The sequence below is a fragment of the Tauraco erythrolophus genome, chromosome 1 (genome assembly GCF_009769465.1).
Source record: "Tauraco erythrolophus isolate bTauEry1 chromosome 1, bTauEry1.pri, whole genome shotgun sequence".
Taxonomy (NCBI): Eukaryota; Metazoa; Chordata; class Aves; order Musophagiformes; family Musophagidae; genus Tauraco; species Tauraco erythrolophus.
Window position 1 is genome coordinate 50,252,980 of NC_141465.1, and position 18,205 is coordinate 50,271,184.

The window sequence follows — 18,205 nt, forward strand, 5'->3', positions numbered from 1 at the left end:
TCCAGCTTTCTAAAAGAACTGAACTGGTTGATGTTATCAACAAAAGCATGGGGGAAACTTGCCATCTTAGGGCATTTCTTAAATCTAATATGAAAGTAAAGTTTTGTTTCCTATATTTCCTATCTTATGGAGAAGGGGGTGGAAGGGAGCTAAAGAATCAAATAGAATTTTTGGATTGTTTAGGCAAGTGATTGTTGCCTTGAGTGTCTTCAGCTTCACCACTGAATCTTAGTCTTTGACTTGAAGAGGCCTTCCTAAACACCTGCCGTTCCTTTTGAGTTGATGCCATGATGATGGTCACCCTGCAGCTGCCTTTGTCAAGTTACTGTGTGCCACGGGTTGCGCTTGTATGGCTGCTTTGCAATCGGTCTCATGGTTTACGGAAGTGTAACTTGTCAATGATGTTACCTCTTTTTTTTTAATCAGAGATAGATATTGCATTCAACTGAAACATCAGTGCTGAATAGAAGGCTATATGGAATAGTAGGGGTTTATTTTAATCAAAACAAACTTGCAGTGAAAGCAAAATCAGCTGCACTCTTTAGATGATGTAAGAAAGTAAATTAAGCTTTGAAGTTACTAACTAGCATAGACTTCCGTGTTTTTTTAAGAAGTGCTGATACAGGACAGGAAGCGATAGCATCTTTAAGCAGGCTCTTCCATTTCTTTTGAAAAAACATTGTTTAGCACACAGGAATGTTACTGGTAAACTTCAGGGCAATTTCTGATGCACTGGACATGGTAATGCAAAACTGAATCTGAGAAAGACACGCTACCGCCCAAGGACGGAGAGCTGGGAAGTTACTCAGGATGCGTTTCAGACCATCTGCCCTGTGAGAGGGGAGGGCCAGAGAGGGAAGGCCTTTTTGGGTCTGCTTGTTCCTCCTCTGTAACAAACTCCTGAACGTGTGCCACCCCTTCCCACCCGCCCCGGGACTGTGGTTAGCTGCTCCCAACAGGCAGAAAGGGAAACCCGCATGGAAGCAGCCACCAGCCAGAACTCGAGGGCACACTGCTGCCGGGGCACCAGCCCACTTCCTAGACACTGCTGGGCAGCAAGACTTGCTGCCTGCGCTTACAGGAGTTCCCACCACACTGCCACTATTCCCCTTCTGCCACTGGGAAAACGCCATCTTGCTGTGCTCCTCCTTTCATGGGAGAAGGGTGAGGAGCAGTGCCCGCTCCTCATCCTCACTGCTAAATGAGCTGTTGGCCCGGCCCCATCAGGACGGACCCCAGCGCTGCCCTAACCAACTTCTAGCAGCTCTGGGTAAACGCCAGCTTATCTAAAGCACCTCTGTGATCCTTCCAGAACTCAACTGAAAAAAAGAATTTTGAATGCCACTGCTTTTAAGCGGCCACTCTCAAAAACAAAACAAAACTTGGCCAATATTAATTGACTTTATAAGGTCCTTTTATGTGGAATACGCGAAGTAACACACAGTGAGAACAAGCTATTCCTTGCAAATTTAAATCCTTTCTGTGTTTTGCTGGGGCTTCTCCCCTTTGGAAAAAGAAGATTTAAGCTTAACATTTAAGAAACTTCAAGTCTCTTTTTCTCTTCAGAATAAATAGCTCACTCAGCTAATAAGGAAACACAAAACCATGCATGTAACACTACTTAAGATTATGAAGTAGGGAAACAATACTGAAATACATGAACTCTGAAGTTAGAAAACCGGTTGAATCCCAGGTTTCATGCTAACAAATGCAAACTAAATGTCAGATCTACAGCACTCGATTTCTGTGTAATAAACAGACTGCATGGAAAGTGAACGATAACTACAGCTACCGGTCCTACACTGCACAGGTACAGCCAGTAAGTTTGGGTCCAGACCTCAAGGAAAAAAGCTGAAGCTTCAGCCATTCTAGTCGCAAAAATAAACTATATTTAAATTTTTACATGCATCTCTGAGCAAGTCTTTTTTTTTTTTTTTAATTATAAGAACTTTTTTTTATAAAAACGAATTCAGCAGCTCAGCTTCTTAGATCCCGTTACAAAACCGTGGAGACAAGGAGCCTAATTACCTGTGGAATTCTCACATGGGTCTTAGTTGGCACTTGGTTTCTAATCCCACAGAGGCCTGCTTTGCTTATTTCACCCGGCTGGTCACAGGTTCCACCACCCACTCACCACTTCTGTTTGAGCTCAGTGGCAGATCTCATTCAGATAACGCTCGGCGATAGCCTGCTGCATGACACAGGATGTACAGCGCTCTATGGATGGCACACATCAACTCTTCCACCCCAGAGGAGAGCCTTAACCAGCAGGCTAGTCGACCAGTGTAAGTTGTGGGAAGCAAGTCAGCACCAGCGAAAGGAAGATGTCATTGGCCTGGTGGTGGTGGTGCATCTCAGCAAGCAGGGAACACCAGTTCAATTCTCCTCCAGGAAACTGAACCAGAGTTTGCCATGTTCTGCACAAGTGACCCAACTAGACAAGTGAGCATCTACGGAAAAATAGAAACCTCGGGGAAAATCTGTCTGTAAGATCTAGTCAGATACATGATGAGAAACTGGTGGTCACAAATTTCTCAAATATGATTTAAAACTTAGTGCTGTCTATCCTTTGAAATACTCCTTTCAAACAAAGTTATTATTTCAAAAGTTATGCTATTAAATTGCAACTCCTACATCTGTTAAGAACTAAAACATTTAATCAAATTAACTAAGCTACAATTCTGCCTACAGTTATGACAATATATAGCAAAAGTCGGGTTTGAACTGAACATCAATATATAGCACTTTTGCTGTATTACTCCATATTGGACAACAGTTAGACATGAAAGAAGGAAAATGTATAATCAGCATGCTAGGTGCAGTATGCATTTAGAAAAGCAAAAATATATATATATTATATCCAGAAGCAATGTTCATTCACTCTTAATTATCCTGGGGGAAAAACACTCTTGCTGTAAAGCTTGAATATTTAGATTTTCTCCGGGCCTTTTTGTTACGTTGTTGGAACCATAACAGATATTCCTGTGGGAGTACTTCATGTCTACTTTAGGCTTCTAACTTAGGTGGTCTGAACTGTACTCTAAAGGCAGGAGCCCCAGCTCTTTGGCAAGGTCACAGAGAGGGAGGTACCTATGCAGACTCTTCAGAGCACCTGCACCTTCGCTGCCACAAACGGCTCTCTCTCCCCAGGTGTGTAAGGACACCCAGGTGCCCAAGTTAAACACCTGAAGTTAAGCGGCATGAAGTACAGTCCATCTAACAGCACCAATCTTTCATTTAAAAACAAAAGAAATATTTGTAAGGATTTCTCCAATTGCAGGTACTTTGCTAATACAGCTGTCATTTCAAAAAGGCATTGTCCTGATAACTTCATTTTTATGTACCCTATTCTCCACCTTGACTGCAGGGAAGCTAGGCAGTAGGGTGCCTTAAACTGGCTGTAAAATAAGCCTAAAAAGGCTTTAAGTCAAGTCCTCCTCTCAAAAAAAACTAAAGTTTTGTTTCAGCTATAAAACCCTCAGTTTCTTTAGCCACTCTGCAACCATCTTGAGCCTTCACAACTACATATACGCATCTTCAGTTACCAGATGTAGGCTTTCCACCCCTCCATCACAGGTTAGGCAGGTTGTTTTCAACTACAAATGGTATGCAACCAAGAGGCATGCAAAGTATTTTCCATCCTCTCTCAAGGATTACAAGTGCATGGTCTCCACTCTTACTTGGGGATTAAAGTACTGAATAAATTGATTGTTTTTCTGTGTACTTCCTGCTTGGTTTTAGTCTACTGCAATCCCTACAGGCAATTAGCTCAGCAGCTCAGTCCGGGAAGAGAGAAAAATCCAACACTTACGACCACAAAGCTCCTACGGGGCGAGTATTGTACAATCAAACAGCGCTATCTTTTAGATCTCTTTTCTCCAACTCATAACAGGATTATATTTACTTTGTCTAGAAAGAGATTTCCCATAAACAGATGGAAAATATAAACAGCAGTCTTCTACACAGCCTTCGGTTTGCCGTAAGCCGTGACGTGAATTTACAGCACCACTGGCTGTTCTGTACTAACTCCTTCCAGGGACAGTAAACACTTAACACACACACATAATAACACAGAAATAAGCATATACCAAATAAGCTTTACTTCTCTTTCTATTTGTACTCGGTGTGCATCCAGATGTTGCAGCAGTTCAGAAGGACAGAGTAGCTAGAGTACTTGACATTCACACCTTATATAGGACTTAAACTTTTAATTTTCTGAAGCTTAGCACACAGTAAACTAGGTTCCTTTATTAGGAAGAAACATTTTCATGTGCAAGAACACTTTATTTGAAACTCAAATATATCTGGTGCCCTACTGGAAAGATTTCTTTGTCAACTCTGTATTTGATCAATTAGCAATTTCTAAAAGTAACTCTCACTTTGTTTTGGGAGTTTCACTATTTTTTCCTCTGCTGCTCGATCTCTTTTTACCCCTGCTCCTGGATCGAGAGGAACTCCGACTTCTGCTCCTACTGCGCGTTCGACTATGACTTCTGCTGCGGCTGCGGCCTCTCCTCTTCCTCCCCCTGCTGTGAGACCTCCTCCTTTCTCGACTTCTTGACCTTCCAGATCGGCGCCTTCTCTTGTTTTTGCGGCGATTCTTTTTTCTCTCAGATTCTCCGTTTCTCCGGTAAGAATGATCGGGGCTTGGGCTGCCCCTTCTCCTCGACCGGCTGTAATAGTCGTCGCGATGGCTTGTTCTGTTTCTCCTTTCAGAGTTTTTAGACAACTGATTAGTCCGTTCAGGAGAAATACGTATGTCTCTATTGGCCTCCCAAAATTCATTGTTTGGATTTTTGAATACGTGAAGAAAGTTGCAGTGTTTCCCTCTTGGACACTTCTGCCTTTCAAATAAGCCTGTAACAGATTAGGGTTTGCTTTTTTATGAACCAGACCTGTTAAATCTCTTTTTTTCATTATGTACCTACTGGAAAGAAATTTAATAAACTGATTTTTGCTGCTTCAAACAGAAAAACATGCATCTGACCACCTATCAATTTAATTCAAGCAAGATTATTTTTCAATACGTACTTTCCTTGGAATTAACTTTCTAACAGCTATGAAGGTTTTAGCTTAAAACAATTTTCATAAATAATTTTACTACCTTAATCTAAGAATATAAATATCGGTAAGTCAAATGTGATAGTTCCTGCTAAGAAATGCTGATAGCTCAGAAACTGCAGTTGCTTTTTAAAGAGCTAAATTAGTACTTTCTGTAGTTTCACCTTAAGATTATTATGTCCAAAGCTAGGATCCAAACTTTCTTTTCCAGTCCAAGGTAAATCCACTAGAATGAATCAGACATGTGTGACGTGGTATGAATGTTTCCTTTTTTCCTAGATGTACACAATTAAGTTAGAATATTTGTCTTCCAAACACAAGAAATGAACTGCGACATTAGGCAGATCTGAAAGCTACAGGCTAATTCCTTTTAAGTACTCTTTCAATAAAACTCGTTTTCTTTTCCAAGTGTTTCTGTGACTCACCACATATAGCAGTTTTCCATCTCGTCACAGGACAAAATTCACAATGAAGCTGTCGGCCTGCGTACCATCGTCCACTGAATAGAGCAAGAGCTGCCTGACAGTCCTTCTCCCTTTAACGAGTAAAAATCACACATAGCATTATCATCACACAATCATTTAAGATGTTACATACCAATTTTAGGCTCCCATTACAGCGTGAGAATGAATTACTTGGCTTATACACACAGTGTTCATTACTGGACTTGAGTTCAGTTCTAAAACTTAGTAAGATTGTGAGTACTTACGACTGATACTGGACATACACGTTTCCTCGCAGGTGAGGCTCATAGTTGCAACTGACCTAAGGGGATGGAAACATAAAATTAGCGTAACAGAAGGTTTATGCCATTCCAGTTTATGACAGATCAATATGAACTTACACGTAATTTTCTTCTGAATGCTTCATTTTAGCCAAATAAAAGGTTTTGAAGGGGAAAAAAAAAAAAGCCCTTCTGGCTTATGCCTGACTATTTCCAGCATTATGCTTTAATTAACAGTGGGACCTCTGCTTCACTTAGTCCACAAGACAGCTTGTACTCAATTGTCTCGCACTTGTCTGGGCCAACCCTACTGTGCAACCGCCAAATCCTACTCTGAAAACAATTAGTAGTATCCTTGTGGGATTCATTATGGTAAGAGGATCTTTAGAACAATTTACCTTCACAGTGTCCCTGTGAGATAAAAGCTGAAGTCACTAGCTTTCACTGTACAGTTCTGAAACACCTTTTTTTCATAATAATTCAGCATTCAAAGAATACCTGAAGTTCTCAAAAATACACAATTTAACTTCTAAAAAGCTGGTTGCTAGTTACAAAGGATTCTGAGACAGGCAGGCCCAAGCAGACTAGAACCCAGTTCTCCAGGGCAGAACTGTGAGCCCAGCCTCTTTGCCGCCAGGCCTCTTCCCATATCCCCCACCGGATGAGGAAAGTGGCTCCTTTCATCACTGAACCCTGACTGACTCTCAGAGAACACAACACCTCTCTGTGCGCTGGGTTAGGCAAGGGCTTCAGACGTAAGAACAAGCAGTCGTATAATTAAATAGCACAGAATAAGCAGCCAAACTTTGAGACAAACAATGTCAACATGAGAACAAGCAAGAATGATTTCACCATGGCCAGTTTTGGATGGGAAAAGCCGTGTGTTTTGTCACGATCTGCCAGATTCTGGAGTAGCCTCCCAGAAAGAACAGAAAGAGTAAAACCTTGGGCTACACTGGAAATGGAAGTCAGCTGGAAGAGGGGTGTGTATAATCTGATTCTGAATAGTAGCAGAGACTTAACTCGGTCACAGCTAAGATCCCTGCAGCTAACACATAATTCCTAAGAATCTCTAATACAACGAAAATAACCCATAAGAATCGTATTACAGTTGCAAAATTACTTCAGAAGCTAAGAAATGCCACACTAAAAGCTCTTACCTCGTTATTAGTCACGGGAACTCAAGTACGTGCAACTAAGCAGTTGCATATAACAACAGCGATACAAACTCGAGGATCCGAGTTTGACGGTAAGACAGCATTTCAACCCACGCTCCATTGGGAATCCCGTCTTCTAGGATGGAGCACAGCTTGCTAATATCCCACAACCCAAAATATGGAGGGGACAGTCCTCCAGACAAATGAAGTTTTCTTACCTATAAAGCTCATTATACCACTATTGAAAACGCACTTTTTCTACTTTCCTCTTGCTTGAAATGCTAATACGAGCTCAGTTCTGAGGCAGCTGTCAGTAGATGGAAACAAAAGGAGAAAAGGCACTGCGTGCCTCCTGGTGACTGCAGGAAAACACTCCGGAATGGCAAGTAGGAACAGATGCTGCAGTAGATTTTGCTACCAGGAGATTTCCCCATCCAAGCTGCGTATTTGGGGGCAACATGGGACTCAACACACATCATTCATCTCCCAGATCTCCATTTACAGGTCCCTCTTTTTCCCCCATAAGAAATCATCATATAAATGGGAAAAATTCAGGGAAGAACATTCAGCACACCAAATGCAGAAACTAAAGATGGATGACAAATCTCAATACCATTTACCTTTTATATAAAATTCCTCCCACTGAAATATCTACTACCTTTTCAGTTCATTGTCATTTGATTTTATTTTATCCAACCAGTCCTACAATGGCATTGTTTGGGTGTATACTCCAAATACATTTTATACCCCCACTATTTCAATCCTTAGGCACAAATACAATAGCCCGGCCCGGATATATTTATATTGTCTAACAGTCTTAGTGGACCATCTGGGGCTTATCACGGGCTAAGAAGGGACTGAGAGGTAAGTGGACTTGTTGAGCAGTACGAATAACTTGCAAGGTAAAAGCACAAGCTTTTCTAACAATTCAGGGGATGGGAGAGAAGATTCATCCAGAGTAAGACTGTGCTCTGTAGCAGCAATGACGAGTTTACAGGGGACATGAGAGATGCCGAGTTTGCTGTAAGGACGCTGTTCAGTTCTCTAATGTAGATGGGATTTAGCTGGGGCGTGCTGGACAGAATTCCTGTTAAGGCCAGTAAAACACAACTTACAGGGTATACGCTACAAATTTAACAAGCTATTACACTCAGCTGCATACCTTGAATTGAACAACCTTCCCCACGTTCTGAAACTCAGGGAGCACATCCTCGTAGAACTCCAGGAACTGCTGGTAGGTCTCCTCATCACTGTACTCGAGACTCGCGTCTGTGTCATAGTCATCCCTCCGGCACTGCTCCATGCCGAAAGTAATGAACATCCCTCGAACGAGTAGTGTCTTACTAGATGTTGGATAGTTATGCTTGCGAGAACACCTGGGCATTTGCAGTGAAGAAGGGAAAGTGAAAAGATCAGCACTTTCAGTAGAAGATGCACTTGTTGAAACTTCCAACATTTCCCATTTTGAGTAACAGCTATTACAAAAGAAAATCCATGAGTGGAAGATGAACATATTTCAATTACCAAAACGAATCTTTTGGAAGATTTGTTTTAACAATTGATCTTAATGCTTTCTGCCATGCATAAATACACTCTTGCTTAAAAAAGCACATCTGCAAAAGCTATAGATACCAGTAACGTACTTAGAGCTGAAGTAATTTCTTTTAGGCTATTAGGGTTCAATGTGTTCCCCATTTCTGAAAGGCTTTAGAGGAAGACTACTGACAATCTTTTAAGACATTTTAAAGCAAGTCCCTGCTCTTCTTTCTGCCAACTGAATGACTTTTACTGAAGTTGTCCTCACCATGTGGGGCATAGGGAGAGGGAGCGAGGGAAGGAAAGCATGTTTAGATCTGAAGTTGGATGAGTATGAGATTGATATTTTTCCACTTCTAAAAAAGTCATTCTTCTAAGTCTTATCTTAATCTGCATCATCTTGGCAGCCATAAAAGTATTAGATCTCCCTCCCCATCCATCATGTTTATGATCTCCATTTCAAACAGTTCCCTGAGCAACCAGGTCATGCACTCTCCAACGCATTTCTCCTTTTCATGACACAATCAGAAAAACAGTCAGACTAGTCTACTCTCTTATTTAGCACTGGCAAAGCACAGACAAATTGGAGGGAGGTCAGGGCTCAAAACGGGCAATTACAACCTAGACTTCAGATACAAAATTTCTTTCTGCATCAGTCAGAAATTGACTCTCACTTTCCAGTTGGCACCTCAGACTTCAAAAAACAAACAACAGAAAACTGCAAAACCAAAACTAAGACCAGAGACAATTAATTTGATGGTGGTTTGGGTTTTTTTTTAATTTTAGAAGCTGCCCCATTTCACTGTTCTATTTGAATGACAGAACTCCAAGTGTTATACCCAATCAATATTGTCTGTCCACAAAATGAACACGATACATGACAGAACAAAAGGAACCACAAGGAAAATGAATGACCCAAAATCCAGTATTCCCACAAAATATTAGTATTTGAATTACTGGGGAATTTGTGAACTCAGCCAGTTTTAGCTTCTTCAAGACACAGTGAGCTTTGACAAGATTAAACAATTTTTCTTCTGGTAACATTAGCTTTCAATTTTTCACCACTGTGGTCCATTTCAGCTTCCAACCCATTCTTCCAGTCCTAGTCCTAGCTGTATCTCTGTCATTCAACTTATGGTCAACACTAGAGGTTAAAACAACCAGAATATGAAGGAAGTAGGTACATGAGGAGGAGGAAGGAAGATGAAGGAGAGGCAGCTGAGATCAACAACTACAGGTGAGAGAAGAAGGGCAGAATATGATGTATCTCAGTATTTATTTACCAAGCCTATTCATAGTTCAAAGCAAAACTGATTTTTAACCAATTAATAATTAATCTGAGGAGGTTACCTCCATTAAATACCGCTGAAACAGAAACACTGCAATGATTACAAAGAACTAAACATTTGAAAAGCAAAAACGCTGTCTGCAGTGAAATAGCTGGCCAAAGCTTTATTTAGGAATTCAACACATATTTCAGAATAGAAAAAGGATGTGGACTTGAAGCTTCCATAGAGTTGAATTATCACATCATTATCCACAATATACATCACACTAAACCAAATTACTTCTAGGCTAAAGAAAACCACACTAACTGGACCACACGTTTCTGTGATACAAGTCAGTACAATAGCCTTACTAGTTTATGCTGAAGATTGATGTGATAAGTATCAGGGTCCTGCCCTGCTGAGCTATTGTTCCTCCTTAACACACACAAAAATTCAGAGGTTTACTAGATGGGTCATCATCTTTAATGGTCACAGATGAACTTGTACTCCATGAACCCATTTATGCCTCTTCTACGTCCGCTAGCAACAAGTTTCATGAGAGAAAGCTCGTTGCTTTTTATTTTTTTTCCTTAAAGCTGGTAAACAGTCAGGGACGCTTAATTAAACTATTTAATAATAAAGGCAAATAATCCTTCCCACCCTACTCATGAGTTGAGTGTTCATCTACCACAGAGCTCTTCCATCACCTCTTTGAAAGCAGAGGCAAGACTAGTTAGCCAGTCCTCCTACAGAAGCTGTTCATCTTGTCCTTCTCTGTCCTTGCCTTTTACTATACTTTCCTTCCGAGATAGGGCACCCGTAACAGTCTAGGAGAGCCAAGAATGAATGTATCACGCACGTAAACAGTACACAAACAGGAGAATTCTGGAAGCTGCACAACAGCTTTCCCAGCTGTGCAGATGTACCATAACTTGCGTTAGCTCATTTGAAATTTGATTTTATTTTTTCAAACGATGCAGCATGTGCAAATTAGACAAGATAAGAAAACAACATCTGACATATCGGTCCTGTACTAGTAAGAGAAATCAAATATATTCTGTCTGAATATATCTGTGCATGTATCAGAGCTGAGGAAAAGTCAGTTTGACCAATGTAACCAGAACGCACTGCCAACAGCAGGCCATAACAACACACAGTTCAATTCCAGCCAGGCAACGCTTCTGCTCTCACTGTCTAGCTCCACCATGAATAACAGAACCATATCCAAATACACGAAAGCAATCTGTATAGCAATTTTTCTTCCGTTTGTATATGACCTAATGAAGTTGCTTCCCTTTCATCTCTCCAAAACACTTCCATAATGGTAAATACTCAATTGATTACCTGTCTCCAAATCGGCAGGAACCCGTTTTAATATAGAAAGGGCAATTCGCTCTGTCCTTCTCTGTTCCTATATTCTCTGGGGGCTCTGGGTTATGCCAGGTCACACCATTCTCCAGCTGTGGAAAAAACATTAAAATACACAGAAGTGAGAAAAGAATAAAGAAACATAATGTCAAAATAAAACCACCAAGTAAATCCACAGGCAATTACGAGCGCTGAGTTACTACAAAGCAAGCTGAACCTATTTTAATCATTGTTTTACAAAGCTGCCCCATGCCTTGGGTCTCTGGTGATGGAAATCTCTTTTTTTGATAATTGTTCGGCTTTAAAACAAGTCTATATTCATGACTTCTTTTTAACAAAAATAAAATGAAATCACCAAACTGGATATTTTCTTTTGCTAAAGGAAAAGCTTCTTAAGATTTTTATAACTAAAAGAGTTGCAATATATTTGCCCCTCAAACAGCAATTTCATTTGTTATCTACAAGAATTAAAAATATTGGGACAGGTTCTTTCCCTTCAGCTAAGCCCATACGTGCTTACCTCCAGCACCCGCGGAGCAGTGCTTTATAGCCCTGGCAGATAGAAAGCCAGAACTATTTACTTATTTGTCTCTGCAACAACTCACAGCTCAGTAAAGTTATTATTGCTTTTTATGCGGCCAGAAAAGCCTAAAATAAAAGTAACCTGCCAAAGGCCAGAATTAAAAAAAAATAAAAATTCATAGTTAGCACTGGAAGTAAAAGTCTCCATACTGATCATCTCGGGCCATTAAGATTTCTGTAATTCAAAATGGGATTATCACATTGCAAGCCTTGACTGACTACAAACAAAACACACATTTTAAAAAGGGAATTTACAGATCTCTTGGTTAACAAAATTAAGAGCTGACTAGCCTAAGTTCTTGTTTTAAATCAACTGAAAATTTACAAGCAGCATTTGACCCTGCTACCAGTTCAGTTCGTGACTCTCAGCCATAATTTTCTTTCCACAAAACAGCACTATTACTTCCGCAGTAACTAACTGAACCCAGAAATGATACTATACCACATTTCTGCCTATTGCCTTGCAGAAGTGGCTGCTAATACATCCTGAGCTCTGGGCAGGTAATAGTTCAGAGCATTTTTCTAGGCATATTATGAAATAAAGAGTTGGATTCCCTACCTAAACAACTGTTTAAACATAACTTGGAACTGAATGCAACTCCAATGCAGCTATGGCAATCAACATACAATGGGTTAACTAGGTTAAAACTTAATTTTCAGACTCATGCAGTGGTTTAAGCAGAGCAAGAATCTTCACAAGTTTAACCATATGACAGGGATAAAAAGCCACCTTATTCTCTAAGGCAACAGGAAGGATTGAATTAATCCTCTCTAAGATTCAAATGAAGACTGAGTTTTCTTTACTACGCACTGCCAGCTACAGATCCATGCTCTTCCAGGCACACAAGTGGTCAGCTTCTCCCTCTCCCATCTTTTTTTTTTTTCCTTAAGGATTTGTGCCCTTCTTTACTGCTGAATCCTGTTATTTAGAGCTTGCCATCTGCTTAAAAAGACAAGTTTGTCTTGCCACCCAGGACTGACAGATTTACTTAGAATTCTAATTCACAAATAAACCATCACGCATAGAGTTTTTTAACAGCACACAGCAGTATTTCCAGATTGATTTTGACTCAGATCTCCTCAACAGGAATAAGCATGCACAACTGCACTGCCACCAACCAGCCACAAATATGCTTAATTATGTTTCACCCAGTAAATAATTGTTTACAGCTCATGCAAGCCACTACATATTCAATTTATTCAAGTCATTAGATTCTTGAGAGCAGATGGACAACACGCCAGAAGGCAAACACTGGATGGCAATTAAATTACTTCCAGTTCTTTTTCAAAAAGTCTCTGAGCATACCTGGCTTTCAGCTTGATCCAGCATCCTCTGCACAGCTGCCTACAAACGGTGCAAACACAGGACTAGTGAAAACCCTGAGGACATGCAAAACATCTGGTTTCTTTAGTTAAGAACCCAATTTACAATACTCAATGATTATGCATAATGAAATTTTGATGGAGTTTGCTTTAAAAACTGAACTTTTACTTTTGCTCTGTAGCAATTCATGTACTACAAAGTTATTAAAGGATACATCAGACAAGACCCTCATATAGATGATTTTCTAATCTAAATTCCAGACAATTTAAAGAGTTTAATTTTCTTCTTTAAAACTATCATTGGACTACTGAATACTTAAATACATCTCCTGCTTTAGTACTCAGTCTGGTTAAGATCATAATCATATAGTTGCACTAAACTTTTTAACTTAGAACATTCTATGTAACACAGAGAAACACAATACTTTGTGAGTCTTTGTTAAAGCAAAACATATAACCATTAAGAAACCTTAATATAATAAATTCACTTTATCTAGCCTTCCAAATACAGGAAAACAATGAGGATATTCTTTCCCTTTCTTCTTCTAAGTCAGCTGAGCAAAACAGTAGTCACTCTCCAAACCCAGCTGGAAATTAGTTCTAACAAATTATTCTAGGAAGTTGCAAGAAAACAGACATTTAACCATAACCAATATAAGAAAATATGCTAGCACTGCTATAATTTGGAAGAGAATTAATTAAATTTAAAAAGAGGAAGAGCTAACAAAAATTAAATAATGCAATCCAAGATGAGGACTCAGACAGCATCTGGTACTAATCACCAAGTATGCCAGATATTATCCACCCTATTAAATAAAAAAACCCAACACAAAACAACAACCACCCCAAACAAAAACGCACCGAACCAGAAAATCTATTTTCTCATCTGAGGGAAAAAAAAAAAAAAAAAAATCAGTAAGTCAGAACTTGAATAAAGAGCTGTTTCAAGAGACAGGCCCAATCAACTGAACAACTTTCCATTGCTGAAATGGGTGGCTCCACTCCCAGCTATATACTCAGTTTCCTTCTGGGTGCCTGTCACTGCCCTCCATGAGCCAATTAAACTCACTAAACCCCTAAAACAGTAACTAAGAAAAAACCAAAACAAACCAACAACCAAACGAAGAAGAAAGCAGCTTCCCTCTAGTTCAGGAAAACAAATTAGCCCACTGAGGGCCTGGGGAAACCCAGACACAAAGAGAGGGAAGGAACAAAATCCCACTGTTATGGTGGTTCAACTCTCTTAGAGCTATATCTCAACCTTACGGATGTGACCATCATTTTCTCTCCTTACTCTGCAAGAGAGAAATGGACACTTAACACAAGAGGAAGTAAGACAGGAAATACAACAACTGCTGTTCTTTTTCATTCCTCATGTAAGCATTACGTAATCAGTGACACAACCAACTATTAAATGCAGGAGACAATACTGTTTGCTCATGTCTCTTCTCCAGCTGTGCCTACCAGACACAGTAGCAAGACACCTCTCAGTGAAATGACTGGAATCTTTTGGGAATGTGGAGAAGCTAAAACGACTGGATCCTAGAAAGCTGCAATCACCCTTTACTGGCGATAGGCCAGTCCTCACGTTGGATTTCTGTACAGGACATCTTACATCCAGGTCATTCAACTTCTAAAACTTAAGAAGAACGCATTGTTAACAGAAATGTTATCAATTACTAATATCGTCAGTATAATTCTTTTTCTCCACCCAAGGAGCTCTGGAAAAAAAGATACGTCCTGTTGGATGAGTCAGGTAAAGAAGAGCTGTAATATATCATTTGATAAAGAACTGTGTTAAGGAACAGCAGCAATGTAATTCCATATTCCGTATCCTCATTAGGCGTCTTCTTCAACACTGACCGTGTTCAACTGGGACATGAAGTAAGGATTATCTTTAATGCATGATGCAAAAAGTGCACATATCAGAACCTGCATTCACACTGTGCCTTTATATTTAACTGGTATCAAAAACTACATATGATGAACAACCAAACGCGTTAAGATTAGTTACCCTACTAGGTATATGGATTCACTACATCCTCTCTAACAGTGAAAAATAGTTTCAGCAATTTAGACAGAACGAAGAGAAGAAATAACTAACACCTTTATACATTTGCTAATTAGAGTAAAATCCCTCTTCAACATCCATAGTTGAATGCGATAACGTAAGAGGATATGTAACACGTTTATCCTCCCACAGCCAGGAATCACCTCTCTTTCTCTCTTCTCCTGTTGCTTCTGCTGTGCCACTTCTCTCTCTTTTCTTTGCTGCTCTTCCCATTCTTCTCTGATCTTCCTCTTTATGATTAAAAAAAAAAAATTAAAAAAATTATCGAAGCAAACAAACGCTTTGTAATCAGTCAAATTCAAAACTATCATGTTGTATTAGAACTCCTTGATCATTAAGTTTTCATACAGTCATAAACAACTAAATCTCTGGACAAAAACCCTTTTGAAGAGTTGTTTTTCTTTTTTTCCTTTTTAATTTTGCTCTTCTAGAATGGAAGAAAGAAGAGTTTACGCTTTCAAACATACCAACATCAAGAAAACTGGGTCCACTACAGAAGAGTAAAAGATATTGCACGAAGTCTACCTTATTGCCAGACACAATTGTAACACTCGGATTATACATCACCTCTTCCTCTTCTTGACGTTTTCTTGCAGCCTCTTCTTTTTCTTTCTTAAGCTTGAACTCCTCTTGGGCCTTTTCTTCTCTCAGTAACCACTGCTCATGTAGTTTTTGTCTACCAAGGAAACCAGATATCACTCAGACAAAATTTAATGACTACCCACAACTGATGCAATTGTCATGCATGCAATTGAAATTCTTTAGTTCAGCACTAACTACTGTTTATCTGATCTTCTTTAAAATGGAAAATTCCACAGGAATCATTCGGGCTTTAGTGAAAAACGGTGTAGCCTAAAACATACAAAAAGGATTCTATTTTACAGAATATATTGAAACTTTTCAAAGTATCAAAACGGAACTGACTACAAATGTTTCTACTGCATATACGCCATTTTCTAGATTTTTCACCTTTCTGCCTCAAGTTTTTTTTCTTCTTCTTCTTCTTCCTCCTCTTCTTCCAGTTCCTCCTCTTCCTCCTCAGATACTGATTCATCTTTTTCTGTAGCTTCTGAGAAAACACACAAACCAATGCATCTAAATAAGTGGATGTTATAGTCAGCAAAGATAAACAACATTATATCCTTTTAAAAAACTAAAAAGAAAACAAAATGAATCACTATTAGTTCCACTGACAATACAAAACACTTCACAGTTACCTGAGTCTCTTAGCTTGGCAAGTGCCTGTCGCTTTTTTTTTCCGCTTTTCTTTCTTCAGAATAGCTCTGTATTTTTGATGGCTGAAGATGAGAGAGTGTTATTTACGTTAAAACAGCCAAACAAAGGATTTTTACTGTCGTACATGCACTCAATTTACATCAGCAGTACATAACCCCCCAAAATGCAAAATTAACAGCTATTCACATGAAACAGTAACTCTACAGAGGCACCTGACATGACACGATTAGGGAGAAAAAACTGGGGACCTACCACCCTATAATTCTGGCACACTTTCCAGCACGTTCTAGTCTTCTTCTCTTTTACAAGGTATGAAATTTTAAGTCCCTTCCCCCTTGATATTCTCTACAGGCAGCAGTCTTAACGTACAGGTAACAAAAGCACATTTAACAATCACTGCAGATACTGCTCAGGTCTACTCTTCTGCTACTGAAGCTTGGCCAGACTCATCCTTGCCTGTCCGACAACTCTGAAAGGCTGCCTAGAAACAGCACCACGCTTTCATTATGGTTAAAACTCCTCCAAGTATACGAAAGCCTTTTTGTATCAACTCCTTTTCTGCCATTTTTCATTCTAGCTCTCTTCTTTCTAGCCAGTTTGTAATGGAAAAATAGGGAGAAAGGATGATCTTCATCTCTTGTCATTCTGCCACACCAAATATTGATGGGAAACCAAAATCTTCCTGTTCTGGAGTATGTAATTTTAAAAGATCCCATAGGTATAACTCACAGCCAAAACTCCACCCACATCTCTAACCCTTTCTCTTCATAGTTCCACACCACCTCACCATCTGCACACCTGTGCATGTCATCAGTTACACTGTGGTGGTTATCCAGGCAGCAGAGCGCTTGCCCTCAGAGACCAACGCCTGACTGCAGGCTCTGCCCGCATCTGAGCCTTCTACCTCTGCTCAAGCAAGCCCGACAACTCGTCCTGTAACATCACCTGCCTGAAAAGAATCTCATCTGCTCAGCAGGTGCTAGGGCTGGCAAGCGAGGACACCTCCTTCCCAATTCCCCGGCTTTCTTAGGTGCTCTTGAAGCCCAAGGACGGAAGAGAAAGAGCAACTCCTCTCGCTTCCAGGCCACAGCAGCACATAAGGAGACGGGCAAACAGCGCAAGGAGCCACTTCAGGGCTGGGGCTCACCTCCCCCGCCGGCCAGACGGCACTGGCGAGCGAGGCCGCTCCACCAAGAGGCGAGCGCGGGCGCTCGGAGGCCCGGACCGGGGACCCCATCACATGCGGAGGGGACCGGCCGGGGCTCAGCCCGACCACTCACACGGCGGCGGTCTCTTCGCGCCGCGGCTTTCGCCGAGCCTCACACCGCCCCACGGCCGCCGCTTCCCCCGGGCGTGAGGCGCTGACCCCCCGGCCCCGCAAGCAACGCGGGCAGGCGGGGGGCAGCGCAGGCCTAGTGCCGCCGCCCCCCGCCGCCGGGCCGGGCCGGGCGGTGGTTCCGGCAGCACCGAGCGCCCCGCGCCCCCGCCCGCTTCCGGCCCCGCCCCGCGGGCGGCCCCCGCGGCCCCGCTCGCCGCCCCCAGTGCCGGGCCCCAGTCCCGACCGCCGCCCCCCACAAGCGGCGGTTCCCCACCCCCCCACCCCGAGCGGCGGGGGCCGGTCGGCCATGGCCGCTGCCGCACGTAGCTGCGCCACTCCCAGGCCCGGCCGCGAGGCGGCCTCAGCTCCGGCCGCGGCGCGGCCAGGCGGGCGGCCTCAGCCAGGCCCTGACCCTCCTCGGGGATCTCCGGGCCCTTCCCCTTCCCCCTAGAAGCGACGGGGGAGACCCCAGCGCCGGCGTCGGCTTCGGCCTCACCTCAACTTTCCCAGAGGGGACTCGGGCAGCAACATGGGCGCCGCCATCTTGCGTTACCAAGGGGG

General features: G+C 41.6%; 1 protein-coding gene across 1 annotated transcript; it reads right to left on the bottom strand.

Moving 5' to 3' along the window:
* Nucleotides 1-1,955: 1,955 nt before the first annotated feature.
* Nucleotides 1,956-18,205, bottom strand: ZRSR2 (zinc finger CCCH-type, RNA binding motif and serine/arginine rich 2). The gene is given in 12 exon segments (XM_086618898.1): nt 1,956-4,857; nt 5,487-5,596; nt 5,771-5,826; nt 8,105-8,318; nt 11,091-11,206; nt 13,003-13,041; nt 15,234-15,320; nt 15,658-15,766; nt 16,060-16,159; nt 16,308-16,347; nt 16,349-16,388; nt 18,141-18,205. Coding segments are annotated over 12 exon segments (1,440 nt in total). The 5' UTR covers nt 18,188-18,205; the 3' UTR covers nt 1,956-4,375.